We start from the raw sequence: 25650 nt of genomic DNA, 5'->3' as shown, positions 1-25650 counted from the left end.
CTCCGGTAGGGATATGGGGAAATTTACCTTTGACGTGCTGCAGGAGTGACAGGTTGTTCTAGAAGAGATTTAAAAGCACATGCAAAGGGCATGAGCACGCCGTCATTGAGCCCTCGCCACGCGGCAGCAGGCGTCCCTCCTGCCCCGCTGCGATGCCGGCGCCGTCCCCGGCGCGCAGCCACGCCATCGCCCCGCTCTGCTGCTGGCGGCTCGGGGCGGCTCGGGCACCGAGGGCTCGGCTCGTCGGGGCGAGAGCTGGTCCCGGCACGCTTCCCTGCAGCCAGGCAGGGTTCCACCGGTGTTCCTAAGCAGAGGAAAAGGAGGTAGGAGGAATTGCCCACCGGGTGTTTGTAAGAAACCGCAGGTTTTGCTGCTTTACAGGCAGGCTACGAGTGTCTTATCCTGTCCATCTCTAGAGTGATTTAGAGGTCCCATAAAAGCCCTGCAGAAGGAGGACTTTTGCTCGACTTTTCCTGGCAATACATCTTATCTCCAGTGAATTTCCCAAGACTCTGTTTGTAGCCGCAGGTAGAGTGTTTGTTCCCATTCATCTTAGGAGACACCTTAAAAAGGCAAATAACACGTACGTTCTCTGAAAAGCTCAGATACTCTTGCTGACAGCATTGCTAACATCAGTGACATGTTTGAAAACCAGGTAAGCAGTAAATAGAAAGATCCCCACTTGAATTCTTTTAAATACAGAGGACCCAAGCTCTCCTTTTTACAAGCAGAGCTCAATTCAGGGTGCAGGAAACTCAGTACAAAGCCGGCCATGAATCGTTTCCACACAATTAGCACGAGTGCATGCAGATCAGGCAGCTGCATGCATAAATGCCTGGCTGCCTGCCTTTGGGTGCAAACTCTCAGTAATTGGTCTGGGACAGAATGAACAGACGAGGAGGGGGAAAGTCTGCGCAGGTAGCTCGGGAGAGCTGCAGCCAAGTGATCCCAGAACGGGACCGAAGGTGAGGAACGTCCTCGGAGCCGCGCAGGGTTACGTGATCCCAGCTCCCAGGAAGGGAACACGCTGGGCTCTGGAGGGACCTGGGTGGCGGTGGCTCCCGGGACCCGAGCTGCTCCCCTTGGCCTCAGAGGGGTGAGGGAGAGACCAGGTCCCCCCGACCCCCAGGACACTTTTTTCCCGGCTGCCTTGGCCGGCTGTGCCGGCTGACGGGAGGGCTGTTGGGCTGGACGTGGTTAGCGGAGTCGCCGGGCGCACGGACGTGCTCGGAGAGGTTGTTCCTTGCCACGTTACACCGCTGCCTGCCACGGCCTCTGCCCACGCCGCCGAGTTAACTGGGACCTCGTTTCATGCTGCCCTTCCGAAGGGACCTGGTGCTGCAATGCCTTCTGTCTGGAGCAGAGGTGAAGGATACTCTGGCATGTTCGTGCTCTCTGGAGACACCCAGTCAGTCCTCTGAGGAGCTTTTTCAGCTCCAGGAGATTGTTGCAGACCACAGAGGACAGAAAATACAGAGTGGAGGCCTGGAATGACCCTTCAATTATCCCAACTAGGCAAAGGGAGGTTGCTGTTAACATAGGCATTTAAGAATAAAGCAACCGCTTCATCGGGCAACTGCTTATCCCAGTCCCGGAGCCTCCTCCCGCTGCTCCCCTCTGCTCGCGGAGCCTTCGGAGGAACCAGCCCTCTGCTCCCGCCAGCCTTCAGCCAGGCTCTGCCTCCGCAGCGGCTGTCACCGGCAGAGCAAAGGGACTAATTAAACCTGACAGAATGTCACGTTCGTTATCTCTAGGTTCGAAATGTCACATCGCTAACTCCAGCCCGATGTCATGAACGCGGCGAAGCCCTCTGGGAAGGTCCAGCCTCGATTGCCGCCTTAGTCCGTTAATGAGGGAGCAGATCTCCCTCCTCGTTGCCAGAGCAGTGGGACCCCCGCAGCCCCCCAGGGCAGCGCGGTGGTGCCGGACCCAGCGCAGAAGCTGCATGGTAAAGCCGGCGTGAACCACCCCTGTGCCGTGGGCTCTGCTCTGTGCCAGGGCAGCCCCTCTGCCCGCCCAGGGACCCGGTGCCAGCCCCGTGGGAGGAGGTGACGGCCGGTGATCAAGGTCAGCCCCAAGCTCCTCTTCCTCCGCTCCCGCACCGAGGCCGCAGCCGCGTCCAGCCCCTTCCCCCCGCGCCGGCGGAGGGGCCCGGGTGGGCTTTGGTGCAAAGGACGGAGAGAGCGTGAGCAAGGACCCCTCAGCCTCCTTTCCGGACCCTGGAGCTTGTGTCCCACTGGCTCTGGTGGGATTTAAGGGTGCATTTATAGCATGTCGGAAAGTGCTTTCCGAATTAACCTCCAGCCTGCCCAAGGTGAGGACCGACACAGGATCAGGCGTTTCTTCTTTCTGGGATATTGATTTCCCCCCTCCCTTTTTTTTTCCTGTTCAGCGAAAGCCAGGAAATCTGAGCCAGCTCAGAGGCTTTGCTCAATACCCTTATTGCAGGAAACGCTCCTGAAAAACAGGCAGATGAGAAGTCGCTGGAGGGGGCGAGCACCCGGCCACGACCGACCCCCCCGGCTGCAGAAAGGCAAGCGGGGAGGCTGAGGACATCAGCCCCAACGGGGAGGCTGAGCCTGGGCTACGGCCCCGTCTGGCCGGGGCAGAGCCGAGGGGGTGAAGGGGCTCCCCCAACGGTGCCACAGCCCGGCCTCGGCCTCGGCAAATGGTTGCAAAAAAACCTGGGGTTTATTTATGCTTTAAAATCAGCACACGAGACTGCCTGCCAGCTGGAAGGGGGTACGATTTCTTGATTAGAAATGCCACGTGGATACAAATGAACTTGAACAAAAGGAAAGAGAAATAGAATACAGCCTCTTTCTGCAGAGACAGGGACGCTAAAGAGGCACGGTCCATGTTTTAGAAACGCTGTTTAAAGAAGTAGAAGATATTCTGCTGTTGATTAGTAATGCCACGAAGGCGACTGAGAATGTGCTGGAGTCAATAAAACAGTGCTGGACTTTTTGAATAAAGTGGATCTCAGTTCAGCAAGGATGTGGCAATTGGTTTCTTTTCTGCCGGACTCAGTACAAGGGGAATCGTGGGGAAATTGTTAAATTTGCTCAGTCTCCAGTCAGAAAGCCTTTCGGGTTAGTTAGGCACATCAGCACGGATGGTTAACGGGGACAGAGCCGAGTATCGTTAGGGAAGATGAGTGCTGGCCCAGGGGAGGCTTCGGCAGTGGCGCAGGTTTGCAGGCACGTGGGACCCTCAGCTTCAGCGGGTAAATAGTAAATATAACCTGTGTCATGGGAAAGGAAAACATGACGGGCAGCAGCCAGCCTGTATTTTCCTTTCCTCTTGCCCAGCATTAGCCTAAGAAGCCCCATCCCATTGTCAGAAGAATAAGCTGTGAAATGGTTTTGAAAATAAAGGCTTTTTAATTACAAGGCACATTTGTGAGCCTTCTGGAGGCCATCTGGCTGGAAGAGCGGGGTGTTAGCATCAGCGCTGGCGGGGAAGGGAAAGCCCAGGGAGGCAGAGTGAGGAGCAGCTCCTGGAAAAGCACTCTATTAATGTTAAGAGCCAAATCCTCTCTATGCATTAAGCCATATGGGCCAGATCCAGCACCTATCCATTTCAGCGGTGCCAGAGCCGCTTGGCAGCGGCAGAGACGCGATGCTGCGTGATGTGAGCTTTGGAAGGGGCTGAGCTGTGCTGCTCATCCAGCCCTTGGCCGAGCAGGACCCCGGCCACCCCCTGCAGAAGGGGAATCCTGCAAGCACCAAGAGCACGGAACACCTTCCCCCCCGACCTGCCCCTGCCTTCTGCCCACCGGTGCCGGAGGGGGGTCTGCAGCCTCATCCAGCAGCAACCTCCTCCCCTCGGCTGCAAATATGAGGTGTGCAGTGAACAGCAGCTCCCCTCGTGTCAGTTTATTAATCCCTGGTGTTTGAATGAATGTTATTGGCGTCAAATTAACTCCAGCGCATTTGATCCCATCTGGGCTTAGCATACCCCAAGAACAGAGGTTTCTAATAAACCTGAATGCCCAAGCTCCATTTGCCACTGCTGCCTGCCACGGGGCAAGTTCATGGGGGAATGTGTTTCTGTAATTATTGTCCCGTGTTTGGTATTAACCACTCCTATCAAAGATGCAGAACGCAGCCAGGGCCTCATTAAAGACTGTCATTGTGCTAATTAGGTAGGTTTCATGCTTAATAACAGGGAACGATTACATGGCAGTTTCATGAAAAAAGAGGAGAGAAAACCATTATAATTTCAGGAAAAGTCCCTGGAGAAGCGAAATGGTAATTCACAAATCCTACCCTGATCTATTAGCAGATCCTGCTCCGGAGACCAAATTAGATAGGGTGTCTGGCTTGGCTGATATTCTTTATTATTTGAATGCCTCTTAAAGAATATTTATTAAATATTTTTTTCTCTTAAGGACTTTGAGATCCAGCTACATCTACTTGCAATTTTCAAGTGGCTGTTTGAAGCCTAGGTCACACAATTTGTCACTGCAAACACCCTGGAAAATCCCATTTCAATGCAAAACATCCTTTGAAGATACACTTAAGAGTCAGAGAGAACATAAATACATTAGAAACTATGTTGGGCATTCAGTCAGCTGTCTGTGCAAAGTGCCCTGGTAGGGATCTGTTCCTTCGAAAAAAGAAGAAATTAAGCAAACAAACACCACCACCTCTGTCCTGGGGCTGGCGTTCATCCTTTGTGATCCCCAAAGCCGAACGTTTGCCTTGCCAGCAATTGCAGGCACAGCAGAGGGAGGAGCAGCGGGTGCCGGGGGTGAAGGGACCCCGCACGGGCTCTGACCCCGGCTCTGATCCCACTCACGGGGATTCGGGTGGGAGCAGGCACGGACTTGGCAGTGCTGCCTGCAGCAGGAGCAATTATTTTGGGTGGGAAAGGAACACGTGGGTGGCAGCTGGGACCAAGAACTGCCCTTTCCACGTGAAACTAGAAACAATAGCGTTTCCTCTGAGCAGGGACAGAGAAGGCTGGGTTTAGCAGCTGATCTTTGGGCAGCTCCCTGGTGCAAGCGTCCGCGGGCAGGATGACCTGGCTCTGTTCTGTGGGCCGGGGCAGCTGCTGGGAGCACGCGGGGCCAGAACTGCTCCTTCTCAGGAGAAACTTCCCATCGGCTCCGCGCAAGACCCCGTCGGTGGGGGGGAGCGGCACAGCGACAGCTGCTGGGGTGGGGGATCCAGCATTTGCAAGGGACCACGTGTGCTGGCAAAGTGGGTTTGGGTTTTTAAAGCCCTGGGTTGCACAGCCTCTGCAGGGTGCTGGAGGTGTGGGCTGGACGGGGGTGGCACCGACGGGAGGCAATGGGGGGCAATCCCTGAGACCTGCTTTTCCCACGGAGTAGGTTCCCAATGTACATTTTAGGCTCGAGATCTCCCTGTGTCCTGCATAAACTCATCCTCTTTCCTGGATAATACATGGCCTTGGAGAGGTAACCACCTGCAGAGATGTACCCTTCATCTCTCGGCTGAAATGTCGCCGTGGCCATAGCTGTGCCCGTCCCCCTGCCCTGCCACGCTCAGCCTGAGCCCTTGCCGGCTGCCCACCACACTCATCACAGCTGAGGGCAATGCTCAGTGACAAATTTAAAAAGCCCCTGGTATGGATGCTTAGCATGTTAGAGCCTTTCTCCATCTGGCATGGTGCTTCTCTCTGCGTGGGGCTCAGCCTTCAGTGCCAGGCTGGGACGTGCTCCTGGGGATGGGGGGTACCATGGGGCAATGCCATCGTGCTCGGTGCTCCCCGCTGCGGTGTCAGCCTGGCCCTCCGCTGGGTCTCTGCCGTTGTGCCTGGGCAGCGGGGAGCCCCGGGGTGAGGCCACGCTCTCCGGGGACTGAGGCTGGTGCAGGAAAAGCTGTTGCTCACTCTTGTGCTGCTGCTTACAGAAAGCTCCTTCTCCTCTTTGCTGACCCTATGGAAAGGCTGGTGGGAGCTGGGAGGGTGTATTTGTAACAAACAGGATGAACTACTGATAAAAGAGGAGGAAAACAAAATGCTTTAGGAACAGCCTTTTGGTATTCAGAGAAATGAAGAAGGGGAAAACAACCAGACCTAAAGCCTGTGAGGAGGAAAAACAAAAGCTTGCTTGCAACTCAGGTTCCTGAAAAAGTGCTGAGCATAGCTTTCAGATGCTGACCCACTCCTCTCCTTGTATGGGCAGAAACGGGGCTTGCCTTGTGCCTATATTTAATTTGCAAGGGAAAAAAAAAAAATTCTCCCTCCATGCCTCTGCTCCACTGGCCTCTCTGTCTTGGGACGTTACAACAGGAATAGAATTGCATGTTTAAAAAAAAAAACAATACTACTCCTCACTCATAAGCCCTTCCTAAACTTGGAGTGAGCGGAACAGGTTTTTGCAACCTAACACTGCTGCACACACGAAGCATCTGGTGAGGGTAATGGAAATGGGGGGCTGCAATGCAATCAATAGGCTCTGCGCCACCTTCATGCTCTTGAGACTGTGGCTCAGGGAGCTGCCGGGAACTTGCCTCAATCACGTTTAACTCCCGGAGACGGAGAGGGGAGGACCCACGGCGGGGCAGGAGGCTGCGGCAGGACCCGCGTGGGCTCGTCCCCCTCCACGAGCCAGGGACTGCGCGGCTCCGAGGCCCTTCCCTCAGCAGCAGCTTCTCCCCCAAACATTTCTCCCTCCGCCTTTTCCCCGTGCTGGGGGAGGAAGATGGACGTTGAAGCGTTACCCGAAGGCTCTCGGGGACGTGCATGGGCTGCAGTGGGACGTGCCTCCGGGGCAGCGCTGGGACCCTGGCAGGGAACTCCGGCTGCAGCTATTATCCCTGCTATGATTTATAACCCCTCCTTGAATGGAAACTCTCCTGGCCGCTCCCCAAACTCCCCAGTCCCCGCTGGGAACAGGCTGACACAAACCGCATGCGCTCCCGGCTCCGACCCCTGCCAGCCGAGCCTTTCGTGCCTACTCGGCCGAGTTTTCATGACAGTGAAAACCCAACAGCTTCTGCCCTGGAGAAAAGCAGGACTGAGGGTCGCCCCGGGACGGAGTCGGCCCCAGAGCGTGCTGGAGACTGATGTCACTTTATTGGTTACTCTTGGAGAGCCGGACACTGAAGAACTTGGTTCTGTCAAGACGAGGTTTGTACACAACAGCAATAGGAAACAACAACAATAAAAGTCTGTTGCAACTTTGTAACTTGGTGCAACCTCAACAATAAACTTTTGCAACACTGCATCTGGTGCGACCTGTGGGGAGAAGGGCATGGGGAGAGAAGGAAAACCTGCTGAGAGCTTGAGGGTCACAAATTTCCGTGAAAAGAGCCTTGTGTCATACTGGTTTAACTGGCAGGGGAAGGAGAGATGCTGGGAGCACGGTGGAGATGCAGTTTATGGGGAAAACCCCACAGCTGAACTACAACAAAGCTGGGGTTCAACACCCCCACTTAGCAATTGTTTAAGTCTTATAAATTCAAACTTATTTCTTTCAATTTAAATAACAAGTGCTTCAGGTACAATGCTTGAATTGCCTGGTTTATAACCCAGTTTTAAGTGCACACAAGCAGGAATAGATTTTTTTTTTAAAAAAAAAAACTATATATATATTTGCACACTCATACACACACATGCACACAGTGAATTTTGTGCTGCAGCTATTTTAACTAGAGATGATGGAATGGGCCTGAAGTGGCTATCTTAAGCTGGGCTCCAGGAGCTGGTCATCCATGGCACCACTCACCCTAAAGCTGCTAAAGATTCTGAATATTTTTGCAAATATCAGTCCCCAAAAGTCTCCCCACATGGGGCTGTGTCAGCTGCTGCTCGGACTGCCCCTGAAGCTGTAGTTCTCTGGAAAATGCCACTTGCAGGCGACGGAAGCCCACAGCATGTTTTGCAGAGGACGCCTCTCTCATCTCAGTCCATGTTGAGAGCTCAAGGGTCTCCTGAAAAGAAGTGTACGGCCTCCAGGTCCTCCCCGGTGTGGAACAAATGCTTGACAGAGCAGAGAACACTGACGACCTCAGACCCAAACAGCTGTATTGATGTCAAACCCAGACTGGGTGTAGTCTATGGTATCGTGGACTTTCTTGGTGCCAATTTTGGGTTTCTCGCCGTTGCTTTCTGCCTTCGGGCACCTCTCCGCTTTGCTGTGATGGTTCTGGATGTTCCCATGAAGTGGGAAGTAAAACGTCCCCTTGAGTTTGTTCATCTTTTTGGGTCTCTTAGAAATTTTGGGCTGTTTGTCTTCAGGCGGAAGCCAGCAAGGTTTCTCCTTGAGAAGCCTGTCTCGGTCTGGCCGAACGCTCCTCAGGAACTTCTTGAAGATGTTGGCTGTGAGGGAGAACTTCCTGCAGAGCTCCTGGGATCTGCTCATGGACAGCGACGCCTCGTTCTTTTCCCCCTTCTTATCCAGCTCTGGCAGATCCAACCAGTTCCCAACCAAGTCTGCAAAGATGTTATCCCCCAGCACCAGCGGCTGCCGATTCCTGCTCTGGGACATTAGGGAGGATGTCCAGTCATGGCCATCGTCGCACCCTGGGCACTCCTGGCATGCTGGCCAGCCCCCAGCTGTGCCCTGGCTACTGGGCTTGAATGTCCTTGGGCGGACGTGCTCCGCTCTGATCGACGCGGAGGAAGGTCCTTTTGGGTGACAAACATCCTCATCACGGAGGCTCCTGAAGGAGGAGGGGGTGTCTTTAAGGTGGCCGCCCGCCGGGAGCGCAACGGGATGGGACAAACCCACCAGCCGCGGCACAGCACAAGTGAGGGCCGTGGGGCTGTGCTCCTCCACCGATGCCTCCCCCCGCAGCCCCTCGTCCTGCCGGGTCCTGGGCACGTCGCTGCTGCTTCGGCAGCACTGGTGCTGCTCAATGCCAGAAACGTTGCTCCGGCTCCCCGAGATGTCCAACTGCTCCAAAGCTGTCTGGACCTGGAGGAGTTTCAGCTCCTGCAGTGCACCCATCATGCAGTTCATCTGCTCGTGCAGCCCGTCTCCAACCTCCTTCATGGACAGCTGTGGAGGGAAGGAAGCAGAGATCGAGTCAGTGTCGCCAGGAGCGAGCAAGAAAATTTTGACCAAACGGCAGGAGAGCTGGGATGAGCAGCTTTCTGAAACATCACCTCGTCCTACTGACTACATTTTAGATGCATCCTACCTGTACTACATCCATTTCATGGAAGAGCAATTGGATTTTTCTTAGATTTTTCTAGGAGTTTCCCTCCAGGAATAAGAGGAGCTGACAGGAGGAGTGGATTTTTTGACCTGACAACAAAAATAAATAGTTTGAATTTCCATTAATTGCTTGGCACAAATCCAAGGTGTAGAACTATGAATGGTTCTGGCTGCCACCAGTCTTAGCATATTCTTCTGCTTTTGTGTCTTTTGTGCCCTGTAACTAACTGAAATCAGGAGTCAGAATAATGAACAGAAGTACCTTCCACAAAGAACCTTGCTTCTTTACCTAAAGTGCTAAAGTAAATTAAAAATAAACCCCATTAAGAATCGCATTGTTACTATATAACACATCTTCAGATCTTAATACCCTCATTACAGGACAATCAAAGACATTTCAATGCACTTGAAATTTTGTACAAACCAACCAACAGACTCAAAAATTACTTACGTTAAACTAGCAATCCCTTTGGTTCCCAAGCTAGAGCCTTTAGTAGCAGTTCTGCTTTATCCCTGAACCTTGCTATAAAGATTTAACTTTCTAGACTAGACTTAAAATAAGCAAGCTATTTTCCAGAGCTTCTAAACTTCCCCCTCCACTCTTTCGCTCTGTTGCTTTCTCTCTCTCATGTAGGATCTGGATCATATTCCCAAAGCGGCATCATAAAACAAATGGGCTATACTTTCCAACAGCTGCCACTTTTTTTTTTTTTAGCAGGGAGGGGGAGTGGGGAATGGGAAGGAGAGGGGAAGAACAGCAGGGGATGGCAGGGCTGAAGGTGAAGACTTGTCACATTGATGTAAGGTGGTTTGCAGAAGAGATTACCACTGTCTAGGAAAAGCTTCAGCCTACACTGTCATAAACAGTTTAAAAGGCTCGTCACAATTTTTGTACAGAAATAGATCTCAAGCTTGGGGTGAAAAAGGACGGATGCATCTTATGTTCAGCTTTATGTGATCAAGGTTTACTTTTTTACATCTCCTTCATTTTAACTAAGTTAGTTCAATTACTTGCTCTATTTCCATTTCTGTATGTGGATCTGACCAGTGAGAAAGAGCAGTCATCAAAAAATTGGATCGTCTGTAACAATCTAGCTCCATAAGCGGAAAGCTCCTCAACAGTTTCTGACCACAAATCTCCACTTCAAACCCCAGAACCTAAAACTAGCTGACAGGTTACGATCATTTTTCATAGCTTCACTCCCAAGAAACTTATTTATCACCCAGAAAGAACACACAAGCTGTGAAGATACAGAAAATCTGTGTTTAGCTTTCCGATTACACTATCAAGTGTCTCCAGCTATCTAATTTTTTACCATCAGCAAATAAACCTCTACTTCTGTAGACATGCAAATAATGCCCCACTTACAGACTAACCAAGCTCTTGGGTTACCCGTACAAAAGCTGGGGCCATATGCTCTACAAGCCTCAGACAAAACTATCACCTTACCTCTCCAGATTTGCTGTAATGCTTCTTGTCCTAACCTTTCTCGCCTTATTAATGGAAGTCTGTTTTATCTGGGGCTTTGCAAAAAGCTGGATTTGGAGCCAGCTTGGCCCCTCATTGGCCACTTCCCACCAAATCCCCTGGCCAGCGCAGCGCTGTAATCACGCCGTGGTGAGTGACGAGGTCCTGCGGTAATGACTGGGCTGATCAAACCCTCGGCATATGCTGGACGGCTCTGCTGTTCACCTCATTGATTCAATTAACTCCCCCGTGATGGGTGGTATCATTACAATGCATACCTCATCCAGCGAGGCTCTATTAAGCATTAAAATTTCATAGGCAGCATTTATCGTCAGTGTGGTCGTTTCTCATGGGCAGATCCCGTCTCCCCCTGACAAGAAAAGACCTGAGCCCCGAACGCTCAGGCTCCAGCACTTTTCCTTCTGAACAAATGAGCTTGTTCTGCCAAACCTGGCACCAGCACCAGCCTGGCGAGCCCGAGCCACTGGAGAAGGAGTGGAGATGTTTTCGTCAGTGGAAACGCTTTCCCATGAATGACTACGAGCCTTGGACACTTCTCCCCTGATGCCCAGCACTGCCGGCGCTGAGGGCTGGGCTGAGCCGTCCCCCTCGCAGCAGAGGGGGAGAAACGGGGGCTTTCGGGACATGACTCATCTGTCCGGTTTCAGTAACCTGCTTTGGGGTGGGACGAATCCTGCCCTCTGGACTTAGCCTTGGTGTCCCTCTGGCCATGTGATTCCCACCATCAGCAAGATAATTTCAAAGATCCTGAGGCTTTTAACTCTGCTTGCAAACACTGCTAAAACTTTGGGTTGTGCAAGTTAAAACAAACAGCAGACAACTCCCCTTCTACTTTAGCTTTTGCTTTTCATGGTATCTGTTCAGTCTTTTACAGAACTGAAGAGTGAGTGAAACCCAGCCCAAAGTGAAGTCACTGACTTCTGCAGCCTGCAGAAGGGGCTTGGATTTCATCCACTAGTAATTACCCTGAGGTAATTAAGAGTCCTCACCTTGGAGAGAAAACTCTGAGGAAAAAAAAAAAGTTTCTTCCTCCGTGTCTAACAGCCACTCTCTCTGCTTTGCCAAGAAGATCTCAGTTCTCCCAAGTTCAGACTGGCTTCTCTGAGACTCTTCGAAAAGGAACAATCTCCCACAGAAGAGGGACCACCACCCTGGTGAAGGTTCAAGATTGAACTATCCGGGCTGCTGGAGGACAAAAAGTTTCTGTGCATAATCCAGCAGATTGGGCTGGAAGCCAAACAGATGCTCTGACTGCAAAGTGATGGGAACTCAAGGCTGAATGGACAACCACTGCAGCCTCGCTGGCTCTGTGGTCACACGCTTCACGTAGAAGGAACTGGAATTTGTGATGAACTAAAGTGCAATTTCAAACAGAGCATGAATGTGACACAAAGCCCCAGAGAGCCTTAATTTGGCGTGGAGAGAGACCCTGACTGTACTTGCAGGGGTTATGCAAGTGACATTATGTAAGCTGGCCACCATGGGGCATCAGGAGATGTTCTGTCTTGTGCATGTTTGTGAGCTGTAAATCCCAAACCTGTTGTTGAATCACCCCCACGCTCAGTCATGCTGCAGAGCAGAGTGCAGAGGAAACGGCATTCATTACAAAACTTCGGGTCTAGCACAGAGCTTGCTCATCAGCATCCTCCCTTCTCGTACCTGCTGGTCTCTGCTCGAGGTGCACAAATACGCCAGCATTTCAAGGGACTCTGGGTGTCTAATTTGAGACACTTTGTGCTTCAGTACAAGTGGTTGTTTGGCACCTCTGCTTCCAAGAAAAGCCAAATTAGAACCACGACAACTTGCAGATGTTTAAATTTATAAAACAGGTAAAAATCAAGTACTTCAAATTGCATCTCATTACTTTTTCTGAAACTTTCGCAGTCCCTAAAAATTGGCATGAAAAAGTTTTAGTCTAATTCTGAACAAGCCAACGCAGATGCCTTTTATAGCAAGACAAGTACGCACAGGGCTGAGCACCCAGTTGGTTGTGATGCGCGTGTTCCACTTCAGTGGCTGGGACTCGGTGCGTGATGTTAAACCTTTCTTCTCCAGCAGTAAGGTGTTACCTCCAGATCAATCTTCCTGTGAAGGCATGGACAAGGCAGCTCTGGCTAAATGATTCTCCAAAGCAAAGCTTGCTTAAACTACAATCACCCTGAACGTTGAAAACTGAAGGGCAAAATTCAAAAGCTTTTCAAGCACTTTCAAATGATCAGCAAGCAATATTCAGTGTGAGGGGGGAAAAAACACAACAAGCCGTGAACATCTTGCAAAACTGGCAGAGTTCAAATATGGAGGTTTTTTACATTGGAAATCTACCATTTTGAGTAGCAAAGGTATCAATCACTTTGTAAGCCATGCCTTTTTAATGATTTCCTCAAAATACTTATTCCCAGAACTACAACTGCTATTGGTTTACACAGTCTATAAATCGATGATCTTCCACCACTGATTAACACAGCAGGAGGACAACTTGCCCCAAGGAACATCCTCCAGCAGTTACTGGCATTTTATCAAATTCAAAACCAAACACCTGAGACCACGAAAAAGGGAGATTTTGCTTGTCACTTCCCACTTCACAGGTAAATAAGTAACTTTTTTAACCCACTTTGGGAACTAACGTTTTCCTATTAGCACCTACGTTCACTGATTTCTCAGAATTCAGTTCCCATCAATCCCCTCGAGCCACAGCTGTCTGTATTCCCAGCACATCTTCACATCTGGCCTGCCCAGGACTGCAGCAGCTTTGTGATGCTGATGGGAGAAAAGGAAAAAGCCTGCTAACACACCATGGCTTTCAGCTGAGCACAGAGAACTGAAAAGAAGAGCTCTGAGTGTGTTTGTTGTAATGAGGAGGAAGACAGATGTCCAGCTCTTAGGTAAAAGAAATGCAAAGAGAGGAAGTTATTGCTAAGAGGACAGGAAAGAACAAATGGCAAATAGCAGTTCTTAATAATAGTGCTGATAGGCAACAGAACCAGCAACAAACAATTGGTCTTTAAAGAGGATGACATAATAGAGACCAAAATTATTTTAGAACTGCTGAGCTGATCATATTGTTTCTCTGTTTTCCTTTGGGTCACTAACTAGATTAATCTTCAACAAGCCTGCAATTGTGGCTGGGCATAACTCTTCGGAGTGCACTGCACAGCTCACGGAGAGCTGCTTTCCAGCTTGATGTTGCACCTTTCTTTTTCTTCCCTGCAATCTCCTTTTTGTCCTTTTATCACAAGAATTTCAAGTCTCTTTTCTACCTCTTGTCTTTCCAGAGTATTTTAGGCATAAACGAGGATGTTAACTGTGAGCTCACAATTTATCTGAAAGAGGAAGGATGCTGAAACTTTACCAAATATTTTTTTCCCCATAGTTCGAATAGATCTTAAACAGATGTTAACCATGAAAGACACAGTTCACATCACTCAATTAACCATCTTCCTTATTCCATTGCCTTCCTTTCCATTGCAATGATATTGTTCTGTGCTTCCCAATCACACTTGCTACGTTTAAAGGCAAATTAGAAAATCAATTCTCTACAACCAGGAAATAAATGGACGAAAGAGAACTCCACCCTTCAGACTTTTATTCACAACCTAGGGATAAGAGAGACTACAAGCCTCAAGGTACAGACTGACCATTGAAGATGATGGTTAAAAGTGTTGATTTTCAGCCCAGTGGTCTGGTTTACTGGGGGATCTGGTCTTTAACGTTCCTGAATATGTGCAGCTGGGAGTCTAAAAGAATCCACCATCATCTTTAGGAGTCTTCTCTGGAGACAAACAAGTGGACAAAGCCCACGACTGCTTTTTCTCTCCCCAGGTTATATGTGACAGGACATCTCCTGTCAAGTTACTCCTTTGCACCTTCTCTTAAGGCAACACCAAGGAACAAGATTCTGCAATAACCACCCAAGTTTCTAACGCTACCTCCTGCAGCGATGGGCAAAGCCATCCTTAAAGGGACCATTCTATCAGCAGAGATACAAATGAAGCTGTGTGTTCCCACCTGTTAGAGTGACATTAGACCTTGAGGTCTGTCATTTATGCCTTACTCTACTGCAAATCACAAGAGCTGCCCCTTCAGAAATAGCAGTAATGAAAACACAGCAGACTCCTTTTCAAGTATGACACAGTTACCAGAATAGGACCCAGTGTGAGACAAAGAGCGAAAATAATTGGCTGTATTTTTCACTCAGACCAAATGTTCTATTCCTGCAAGATATTCATAGCAAGAAACATTGTCTACCAGGACATAAATTAATGTAAGAAGGGAGTCGGACTCTATCAAACTCAATAATTTGATGCATTTATGATGAATGTGCAGGGAGAACATTCAAAAGTTCAAGTCAGAGTGGTATGGTTTGTTTTAAATACCTACTTTAATACTTTTCCTCCTAGAAAAAAGCAACAGAAAACCCAGAAATATCCTGGATTCCTCAAGAAAGACCGAAACATGCAAAGTAAAGTTACAACTACAGCTAACTTGACTGTGACCCCTCGCCTGTTACAGCCGTACAAACCCCAAGTGTAAGATAAATCTACCCCATGAACTCGCCAGTCCCTAGCTAGATAGTAAGTGATTTATTCTTATTGTAGAAGAGCCTCAAAACCCCAATCCCGTGGTACGTATGCTGATGTTACTATGTATAAATGCAAACAATCCCTGTGTCAGAAAGTTTACGGAGGTAATGCCATCTGCAGCGTGAGATACGGAAATGAAATTCCTCTCTGCTAATCCCCGAGCAAGATAATTCTTGTTAAATCTGATTTTTCAGCTGAGATAACATTCTGTAACTTGGAAAGCAGACATCATATTTCTGTGCCTTAGAATGATGTCTGCAGACTCCGAATCCAGCCAATAAAGTCAAGAGGACTTTTAGGATTGGTATTAATTGCATTAATGGAAGATTCGTAAGCTCTGTGGCTCATTTCACAACTGCCATATGAAGGACAGGTGACAGAAGGAGTGGAGAAGCATGACTTATTCCATGCCAGGCTTACAAACCAGCACCGCATATTCTTGCAAACCACACTGTGTCCACAAATCTCCAGGGGCTTTCCACAGGAGGGGAACAAGGTCTTCTGTGTTTTCAACAAACAGAGACTGAGGTGCAGAGAGCTGGCACGGCTTGTCCAAAATGGCTCCACAGCACCGGGATGAGGACCCCAGCTTCGGCAATCAATCCGACTGCAGAGCCCCCCGATCCCACACCCAGTTGGGATGAATGGCTGTGTCAGCTGAGGCTCTCCTGGCTGTGAAGCATTTGCACGTGAAAGCTTCTGAATGAATTCCAATCAAAGGGACACCACACATGCCAGAAACTATCAGCTTACAATGGAAAACATGCGATTGGAATAGGAGATCTCTCATTGACCGAAATGGGTCAGATTCACCCTTCGGAGCCATGGCAGAGCTTTCCCAGGGGAGATGCGAAGACCGGTGCAAGCATGCCCGGACCCACGCTCATCTGTGACTTGCCTGGCAAAGCACGGTGTGATCTCAATGCCTAGGCTGTGTGTTGAAATGCTGGGCCATACCAGCAGCCCAAACCAAGCCCACAATTATTTAAATATGTTTTTAATACACAAAGCAGAAGAAGGAAAAATCAGAGCTGGAATCCTGAATCCCACAATGGTGCGTGATAGAGCTGCACTTGAAGATAACCCTTCCTTGGGAACGGGGAGCTGTGCCGACATCTGCTCTTTTTTGAGACAATCCCCTCCTCAAAACCAGCCAAAGGCTGCAGTAGTTTCCACTGAGACAAACTAAACTTCTGCTAATCGAATGGCCTCTAGCTTTCATGTGTTACACAGACCAGCCTCAGCCAGCCTGGTTCCTCAAACTCGGCATTTTTGCAGAACACCCCTGCACGACCCTGCTCCCTCCCACCTGACCGGAGCTGCTCCTTGGACATAACGCAAACCACTGTGTTTCCAAGTTTGCAGTGATGCCCTGGAACTGGATTCCCGTTTAGCTGCACACGGGGTGGCTCATTGTCTCGATCTGGCCAAGTCCTTCCCACCATTCCTCCCGCATGATTCTTGGTTCTGGTGCATTTAATGTCTGGAGGCATGACCTGCCCAGTAATGAAGAAAGTGGCAAAGAAGCAGGGTCAAGAGGTTCAGTTCCCACTCACCATTCAATGCAGATGGTCCCAGCTGTCTATTGCACTGCTTGCTGGTCTTTAAAGAAACATTAATCTATTTTAATTCCGGGCTATCTTGAAAGTATTGATTTTTAAAAGATGTTATTGCTCAGAATATCATTTATGGTTGTTTTAATTAAGACAGTCCTCCTGCCTTCACTAAATGCAATCTGCAGCTCACTTAAGTTGCTGATGAAAGGAATTGTTTCTGACGGCGTGCTGTAAGGCAGAGGGTCTCTCCAGCTGTCACTCTGTGGGCTGTCCTGGCACGCCTGTGCTCACAACAGCTCCAAGACTGCACTCTGATACCCTGAGAATTTGTTGCCGAAGTAAGTTTTTAAGCAACAACAAAAAAGGGGGGGGGGGGGGAGTAGTCCTACGGAAGGTGACAACTCCACTTCCCAGTTTTTTAAGCCAAGTATATACATAAATCTTTGCCAGGCTAAGGTCTTGGTTTATCAATATAATAAAAATTGGCATATTTTTACAATTCAAAAAAATACATTACTGCATTATAGCAAGGGTATGAACAAAACCAGAATTTTCTCATTTTAAGTATTTTTTGGTTTTCACGTTGTGAGGGATCTGCCTTCCTTTTGAATATATTCAAATTCTTCAGAAGTTATGTTGTGTGCTACAAAATAGGCATGTTTTAGACTCACAAGTAAAGGTGCAATGTTTAGGCTTCTATAAAAAATACTGCTCAGATACTGAAACTGATTTGTTTAGAAGACAAAACACAGATTTAGGAACCTTATTCTAAGCACGCTCTTTTGAAAGTTACTCTTTTTACCCATCCCACCTTCCAACTCGTTCAGATTTTAAAGATCTTCCAGATTATAACACACGTCCTCATTTACAGTTTGCATTTCATTCATCGCACCCAGCGTACAGTACACCAGTGACTCTCATTTTCCTTTGTTTTAGTTTGTCTTCCAGCTCCTTTGCTTGCTAGGGCAACACTGGTAACGCTAGCAGGTTAAATGTCATTGCTGCCACATTTATTGGGAGTAAAGCCCGGGCTTTGCATGCCACGTCCCATCTGCAGGAGCACCGGCGAGTCCCTGGCCTGCCCTGGGCACAGCTGTAACTTTGCGTGTCTCTGTATTGACTCCAATGGTGTTGCTTATACACAAAACGTTTCCCGTAACGCGGGCAGGATAGCAATACTGTGTATGAGCCCGCTCTGTAAAACTCTGGCTAGCACAAATACCAGCTGAAAACAACGTCCTATTAAGCCCTGAACCGGGAAGCTTTTGTGCATGAGAAACTTCACCCACCCGTTTCTGCCCTGCCTTGTCTTCCCCTTTTGTTCTCATTATCTATTTATCTGAACAAGCAGGACTCCCCAGCCAGCCAGCCCTCCCGAGCGCCGGAACCCTATTTTGGAAAGGGTCCGTTCTCCCTACCAACCCGCCCCCAGCAAGCCCCAGTGCACCAACAGTGCCTCTGGCTTGCGGACAAGCCCAAGCAAGTTCAGCGAGTGAGGTTCCCGTCTGAATGGGAGCGGGAGGAGGGAGAAAACAGCGCTGATTTATGACAAAGGGTTTCCTATTAAAGAAGTAGTATTTTCGGAGGTGGCAAGCGCACGCTCCGTTCGCATCACTTTGATGCCCGTAAACTTACTCTGATCGGCGATTTCTGCCAATGTTTCTTTGATTTCCGATCCTCGCTGGCATCTTTTCTTCAAAGCCGCCGGAGCCCCCCCCCCGCCCCGTCCCCGTCCCCGTCCCCGTCCCCGTCTTCCCTCTCGCAGACGAACGGACCGGCGGCATCCGACCGACCGACCGACGGACCGGCGCTGGGAGCCTGAGCCTTGCCGCCCGACTCGGGGCGACGCAGACATGAGGGGAGCGGGGTGGGGGGACACACACACAGCCTGCGGGGGGACCCCGACCTCCCCCCGGCCAGGCGGACACCGGCCGTGCCCAGGACCTGCCCTTCCCCTCCCGCGGCGGGGGCCGCTGTCCCGCACCCCCCCCCCCCCCCCAAAAAAAAAGACCCGAGCCCCGCAGAGCTCGGGCTCCGCGCACCGCACAGACACCGGCCACCGCGGTCCGGACCCCGGCGAGGGGACCCCGGGACCCCCCCCCGCCCGCCCCCTTACCAGCTCCTGCCTCAGCCGCCGCAGGTGGTGCTCCATGGCCCGGCTCGGCGCGGCCCCTCCATGCGGCCGCTCCGCCCGCGCAGCCACCCGCGGTGCGGGGGAAGAAGGAGGGGGGGGAAGCCGGGCGGGGGGGGGGCGGCACCGGGGGGCGGCGGCTGCTGCTGCTGCTGCCGGCGGGGCAGAGCCCCGGCCGCGCTGTCGGGGAGGGGGGCGGTGTCGGAGCCGCGTCCCCGAGCGGCGGTGCGCTGGGGAAAAAAAAAGGGGGGGGGGTTGCCCCATGCTCCCCCCCCCCCCCTCCACGGGCTGCAGGGCCTGGGAGTCCCGGTGGAGGCGTCAGAGGGTGGGAGGCTTCTTGCGTGGAAGGCAGAAGCAAAGCCAGGAGTCGGGGACGCCGGTAGCGCGGGAGGGGAATCGGCCCCGTCTCCCTCCCGGCAGAGAAAAAGTTCGGTGGGTCAGACGGCTGCGGTGGAGGTTCGGCGGATCGCTCTGCAGAGACCCAGCAGCCCAGCAGAAGCGTGCATTAACCTCCATGGCCTTAATCGCGACAAACGGCAAGGCCACCCAGTTGTGGTTTTCCCCGTTTTGTTCCGTCCGGGGGGGGCACGTCCCTCCCGGGACAAGCTGAGCGTTGGCACCTTGGGGGATGTTAGAGATTCCCCTGGAAGGTGGCAATAGCGCCAGCGCTGAACTTCGCACATGACCGTGCCGTTATCAAAACGCCCTTTGTCAGGAACAGCACATGCTTAGGGAGCTGCGAGAAACAGGTGCTGCAAATTCTTAGCGTGGGTTTCTTTTCAGAACAGCGGGGTTTGTTTCCTCGCAGCGTTTCGGCTGAGAGGAGTCCACACACACGGCAGCAGCTGGAAACTTCCTGGGGATGAGGGATATTGTCAGTGCTACAGATGCGCTCCTCTAAGGGCAGGATTTTTTCCCCTCCGATCAACAAGCTCTGATACTGCTTGTCGCCCCAGGAAATCAAACAGATGGACAGATGAGCCAGGAAAAAATACAAGCACTTTTGTATCATCAGACTTGATAACTGCATTGAATTTGAAAGGGTCTGCATTTTTCGGCATTTCTCATATATCTGTAGTATTCTCAGCTTATATGCAAAATGTGTTGTTTAGATGATAAGTACTGAGTCCCCTGTAATGGTTTAGCAAGGTTTGTCTGAATCGTTCTGCAACAGTAAAGAACTCGATAGGATGAGAAATACTACTCTGTGTTTTCAAATTTGGGATGAAAAACCTAATCATTTGCTTTTCCCCATAAATGTTAGTGTTGACAAAGACTGGCTAAGATCTTTGCCTTTCTAGGTCTTCATTTTTTAAAGGAAAACATTTTTTTATAGTTGGTAATAGGAGTTTGTTTGTTTGTAGAAATCAGCCTTGGTGTTTGAAAGCTGACCTTTGTGTCAAAATCTAATTTAAACATGAAATTTGCAATCTGCCTTTTCCTGTATGTTTGGAAAACACTCTAGAGTTAACATTTATTGATCCTTCCAGCATCTCTTTTATTATTGCTCGAATTTTCCTGTCTCTTTACTCACTTTGGGGTTTCCATTTCCTATATATTAAGGAAGCATGAAAATTGCATCTCTCTTCAGGGGTCTGTAGAACGTGGGGCAGTAAACACATTAACGTATTAAAGAAATGACCTTAGCAAAAAGTTAATCACTTCCAACGGGGTATGCTATGATGTGAGTGGGATACCTGCCAGTCTTGAGTCTTTCTTAAAGTCTAAGCCAGCTAGCCCAGCTATAATTTTTTCTTGAAATCTGGCTGGATTTGTTGGCCAGCTGGTTGTTCCCCACGGCCCAGGGTTGGGGTATGTATTTTCCCAGCCTACCCAAGCATATCAAGTATCATATGGCAGGTTTGAACAGCCAGTCAGTGGTAAAAAATCAAAAAGATGGCACCATGTGGAGACTACAAGCTGAAACGCCTGCCTCTGCCAGTTATTAAGAGTAGAGGGAATGACCCAACTTCCCTTTCCTCTTTCTGTACCCCAGACAAGGATCCGTGTTCAAGAAAAGCTGCAGTCTCAGAGTCCAGGTTTCTGTGTTGCTTGGATGGCTCAAGACCTTTATTTCTTTTCTGCTACTGGTACCATGTTTTTATAATTTATTCTATTATCTCAGTTCTGTAAAGTAATATGTAGACACTACTTCTTCCTTGTGGCATGGCACCAAAGCTAAAACATGATGGCATTTTCTCTTCACGTCTGTAATACATGGACCTAGGTTCAGCTGGTTTGAGCTGAAAGCTGACTGTGAGCTTAATTTATCCAAGCCAGCTTTGAACAAGAGTATTTTTAGGTATTCTTTTACATTTGGTAGCAAATAGACTAAAAGCAGGCATCAGGAGGGAATGACTTTTCTCCCAGGGTTACCATGTCTAGACAAAGTAGACTGCTGATGAGCAATATGGCTTTGGCATCTTGAAAAAATGCATGAAATCAGACCAGGGATTATCCCAGGCACAGGATGGTCTCCCCAACGTTTTCTTTACAATACCTTTTTTTTTTTTAAAATCATATCATTCCTGAATTTATTTTAACTGATGCTTTTCACTGCACTTTGACTATTCCAATACAAAAGAGATACAAAAGATACACATGGTTATTTGAAGCATCAAATCTAAGTTAAACAATGTTGTATTTTCCAGCACGTCTAGCATTCAGGAGGCCAACTGCACAGGTACATGGCAATTGGCAGATGCTGTGTGCCAGAAAGCTCCTGTAACACTTGTAAGACACTGAACTGTGTGATCTGCAGGCAGATGAACAGCGAAGAGTTTTTAGCCTCTGTTTGGCTTCCGTTTAAGGTCATTTTTTTGATCTGTTTTTCAGCCTCCGGGGCTGCTTCTGTCCCGTGAGGCTGATAAAGGAGTTCATGAACACAGAATAAAGAAAAGACCAGAATATTCATGTACTCCAAACTCCTGGGAACTTGCAAGAGAAGAGAAAAATCTGAAATATTTTCTCAGCAGGATTTCCCTACTAAGCAACATTTTTCTCTTCCATGTAGACAACTGGTTCAAAGCAGCATCGACACTTCATGCCAGGCCCTGCACTCCTTCTACTCTGTCGTGGTGCAAACCATGAGCACATGGTGCAGTGCAGTGGAAAATCAGGTCTACAAGAAAACACAGAGCTGAGAATAAAACACCCTCAAGCAGAAAGCTACATGGCTTATTTCAGGATAAAATGAAAAACTGAGATCCTTGGGCAAAAAATAGAATATGCCTTCAGAGTGGTGTATTCCACTTACATGAACTGCCTCACTCCTTCCCATTTGAGAAACATCCATCCCTTCACAGCTGAAGGCTCATCTCATTTGTTGTCTTTCAGTTCATTGATCTGGTTTCTCAGGGCTTTCACGTGACTGTTCTTTGCTGAACTAACAAGCGTGGTTATCACTGAATTTTCTTTCATTTTTACTTTCTTGCATACTGAAGGCAAACCTTTCAGAATTTCTTCCCACTTAAGCTGCGGCATGACCTGAATTGCATCCATCTTTGTTTAAATCCACTGGGCCATAAACATCCAGCCAAAGTAGGTAAGAATATACTGTCAAAACTTTAATTCTGGTTTTATGTTTGTGCATAAAGAGATAAATTACCCCTGAAAATTTGACCATTTCTTCCATTAAGCCTAATTTATTGTCTGCAGTCTCTGTACTCCTGGTCTTTAAAGTTCCTGACATGCCCCTACCGCACCATGCCCCCATCTGAAAAGTAAAACTTCTAACTCTGCTCCAGCCAGATTCCAGCTCCTGACATTCCTCTGCTTGCACTGCAGTGCCAGGAGTAAGTACCAGGGTACAGAAATCCTTGTGCATTCACTGTGCTGTCTTGTGTTAAAGAACTATTGGATTACATCTCAGCTGGCTGCATTTTGGTGACCTAGATCCTGTTCATACTAGCTGAAAAATAATTTAGCAAACCTTGGTATAAAAGCGTGTCTAAGATTAAAATGGGCTGATACTTATTTATCTGGAGGAAAAAGAAGCAAACTACTGGCACTTCTTATTGGTATACTTGAAATAGCTATTCTGAACTGATATCCTGATGTCTGGTTTCTTTTTATCTGTAGCTGCATCTGCACATCCGTCTGCAGTGACACTCCCCCCCCCCCGTATACTTTAGATTTCATCTGAAATTTGTGGAGTTCTTCTGGATCCATTTGATGGACATGCCTGACAAGGAACAAAATCCATTCAGCAGAAGGGCATTGAAATGAGGGCACTGTAAGACACCCCCCACCCCCATCATCATCATCATCATCATCATCATCATCATCATTTATAACAACCCCACGCACCAGACTTGCTGGAAAAAATCCCAGACTTTGCCAATTACTAAAGCAACAAAGAAAATTTTGCTGCCCCAGAGACTTGCTACTTGCTGGTAACTTGCCATCCAGCTTTTTTTTTCAAAGGGAAAATGAATGTGCAGGGTGCTTGGAGTCAATTTTTGGTGGTGAATATGAAGTTGCTGTCTAGGCTAATATCAATGGCCTTTTCACTGTAATATGCTTTACTGTACAGAGAACAAATACAGTTTCCATGGCAGTGTAAACACAAATACATACCACACTCCGAGGAGTGAGTCACACGTGCTGCATAGAACGGAGAAAGTTCACTGTCTTAATCTGAACACATCTGGGAGAGGAGGATGAGATTACCTCACTTGAAAAATATTTTATAAATAGTATGTAAACCAAGATTTGTTCTGAATAATTCCATGTCTTGGGAGATATGAAAGACAAATCCTCTGAAGCTAAATGAATAAGACAAGGCAGGTGCTTGTTTACAGTAGCAATATTCAAATCTATAATGAATGTAGTCTTAAAAGATCTACACAACCCGATAGTTCTGGAAGCCAATACAAATTCTCTGTGAGCAGTTTATCCCAGTCGTTCAAAGAGTTACAACAAGAATTTAGCTGTCGTGAATGAAGAGTAAGTTCCACAGAAAGAAGAGATGGGTAAATCTGTGGTGATTACTTAGTTCTGGTACTAAGTACTGGTCAAGACGTTTCTTGCATTGCATGTGTTAGCCTTAGGAGGTCTCAGCACAATGCAAACTACACATCGAACGTGTGATACAGACCTTTGCCTTGCTGCTGGGAGTTTGAAGACAAGTGCTGTATAGTCTGAAACAGCGAGAACCTGACCTTGAGTGTCAGCAACATGCACCTCACAGGTGTCTTGTAATATTGTTTATCCAAAGCTGGTACACTGATATATAGATTCAGAGGATAATGAATCTTGGATGGAATTAAAATCAAATATGTAATGTGCACTTTGTAACAGGGACAAAGAAGTGGTGAGTCCTGTCTTGGGGGAATAAAACACATACTCAGTAGATATAGGAGCAAGAGTTTTCCCTAGCAAGTTTTCTTCTAAGTCCCAAAACCTATGACCCCAAGCTAGAGAGTTTATATCCCTTCATAAGAACTAGTTATTTTAATATTACAGCTCAGAAGGAGGTCTTAACCACTTCTTTTACTAACCTAAATTCTTTCCCAGGACCTATTCTGCCTGCAGAGTATTCAGATTAATTTTCAAGATTTCCAAAGGCTGCTTTCAGCAGGAATACTTCCTTTGGATCTTACTGCAAGCGAAAGCAAAGCAATGTCATGACAAAACTGCAGATTCCTCTTGGCTGGGCTGACGTGAACGTCGACAATGTGAATTCAGTACTTGAGAGTCACTGAGGTAAAACAAGGCCTGAAGGTTGAGGATTGCTATTTTTACACTGACTCATGGCAGAGTACACAACATACAGAGAGTTTAAAACAAAGTTAGTAGCAGTAGCAGTTAAGATCTTCTATGGGAATAAGGGTTAACAGACAAACAAAACCTTCCATTAGATCAACTGATACAGCTGCAGGAGCTTGACCTAAATCTGACACAGCCCCATCAGTAAGGGCCAAAACCAAAGGAAGAGGGACAATAAATCTGCCAGTTGTGGTGTCGAAGGGTTTCTCAGCATACAGACATTGAGATGGTTTGGAATCTGTCCTTCCAGCATCTGATGGAAAATTAAATAAATACGTACAAACAGCAGCATCTTTCTGAATGAAGGCGATGTGTCTGAATGTCTCATTAACAACACACCACAGAGAATAATGTCTGTCTCCAAATCACCTTGGTTGTATTGCAACGCGCATGCAACCTCAGGGGAGAAAAGGAATATGTGAGAAAAATGGAGCGGGGGAGCAGTTCATTTCGATGGCTGTTTTGGGCTGGTTTATCACCTCTTCTCTGCCCTTCCCCCATGGGAACAGTCACTTCTGACTGCTCTTCACTGTCTGTTTAAATCACATCAATTTAAAAGGGTTATGAGAGGCTGTATTTAATCAAACGTTTGTTATGTCCAGGTGTCTTTGTCTGTCTCCTTTCCCAGATTTATCCAGAGATAATTATCTCATGTTAGAGACTCGTTTCCCCTTGAGGACCAATGAGAATATCCACTTAAAAATTAAAAAATAATTGGAACTAACAGAATGCTTGTAGATCGCTATCCTGTTACCTCCACTCCGGGGGACAGTTCTCGCCCCTGCCATCTGGTCTGTCCTGACTTGGTAGAGGTAAGCTCTCCAAGCTGAAACTCTTCTTTGTCCTGCGGGGCCCCGCTCTTGGTTGGTACTCAGATACTCATATGAAAATATCATAATACTAAAAAATAACAACTGAATAGAATTCAACAGACTTTTTCTCCCCCATCAGGAACATAAACATGAGGAATTTCAAAGGCATGACAAAGCCTG

The 25650-nt window shown here is 48.4% G+C and overlaps 1 protein-coding gene across 5 annotated transcripts; it reads right to left on the bottom strand.

Annotated features, from left to right (window-relative positions):
* Window positions 1-7028: 7028 nt before the first annotated feature.
* On the bottom strand, window positions 7029-19010 carry INKA2 (inka box actin regulator 2). Of its 5 annotated transcripts, none has more exons than XM_069770540.1 (3): window positions 18875-18957; window positions 9117-9223; window positions 7029-8974 (listed from the first exon to the last, which is right to left on the bottom strand). In XM_069770540.1, exons 2-3 carry the CDS (start codon window positions 9129-9131, stop codon window positions 7982-7984), a joined length of 1008 nt encoding a protein of 335 aa, XP_069626641.1. In that variant the 5' UTR covers window positions 9132-9223; window positions 18875-18957; the 3' UTR covers window positions 7029-7981. The 5 variants fall into 5 exon arrangements, with proteins under 5 accessions (XP_069626641.1, XP_069626642.1, XP_069626640.1 ...); XM_069770541.1 differs by lacking the exon at window positions 18875-18957 and adding an exon at window positions 10584-11124; XM_069770539.1 differs by lacking the exon at window positions 9117-9223 and having other exon boundaries at window positions 18875-19010.
* Window positions 19011-25650: the final 6640 nt, after the last annotated feature.

The sequence above is a fragment of the Haliaeetus albicilla genome, chromosome 26, assembly GCF_947461875.1.
Source record: "Haliaeetus albicilla chromosome 26, bHalAlb1.1, whole genome shotgun sequence".
Classification (NCBI taxonomy): Eukaryota; Metazoa; Chordata; class Aves; order Accipitriformes; family Accipitridae; genus Haliaeetus; species Haliaeetus albicilla.
This window is presented reverse-complemented; position numbering and strand designations above follow the sequence as displayed.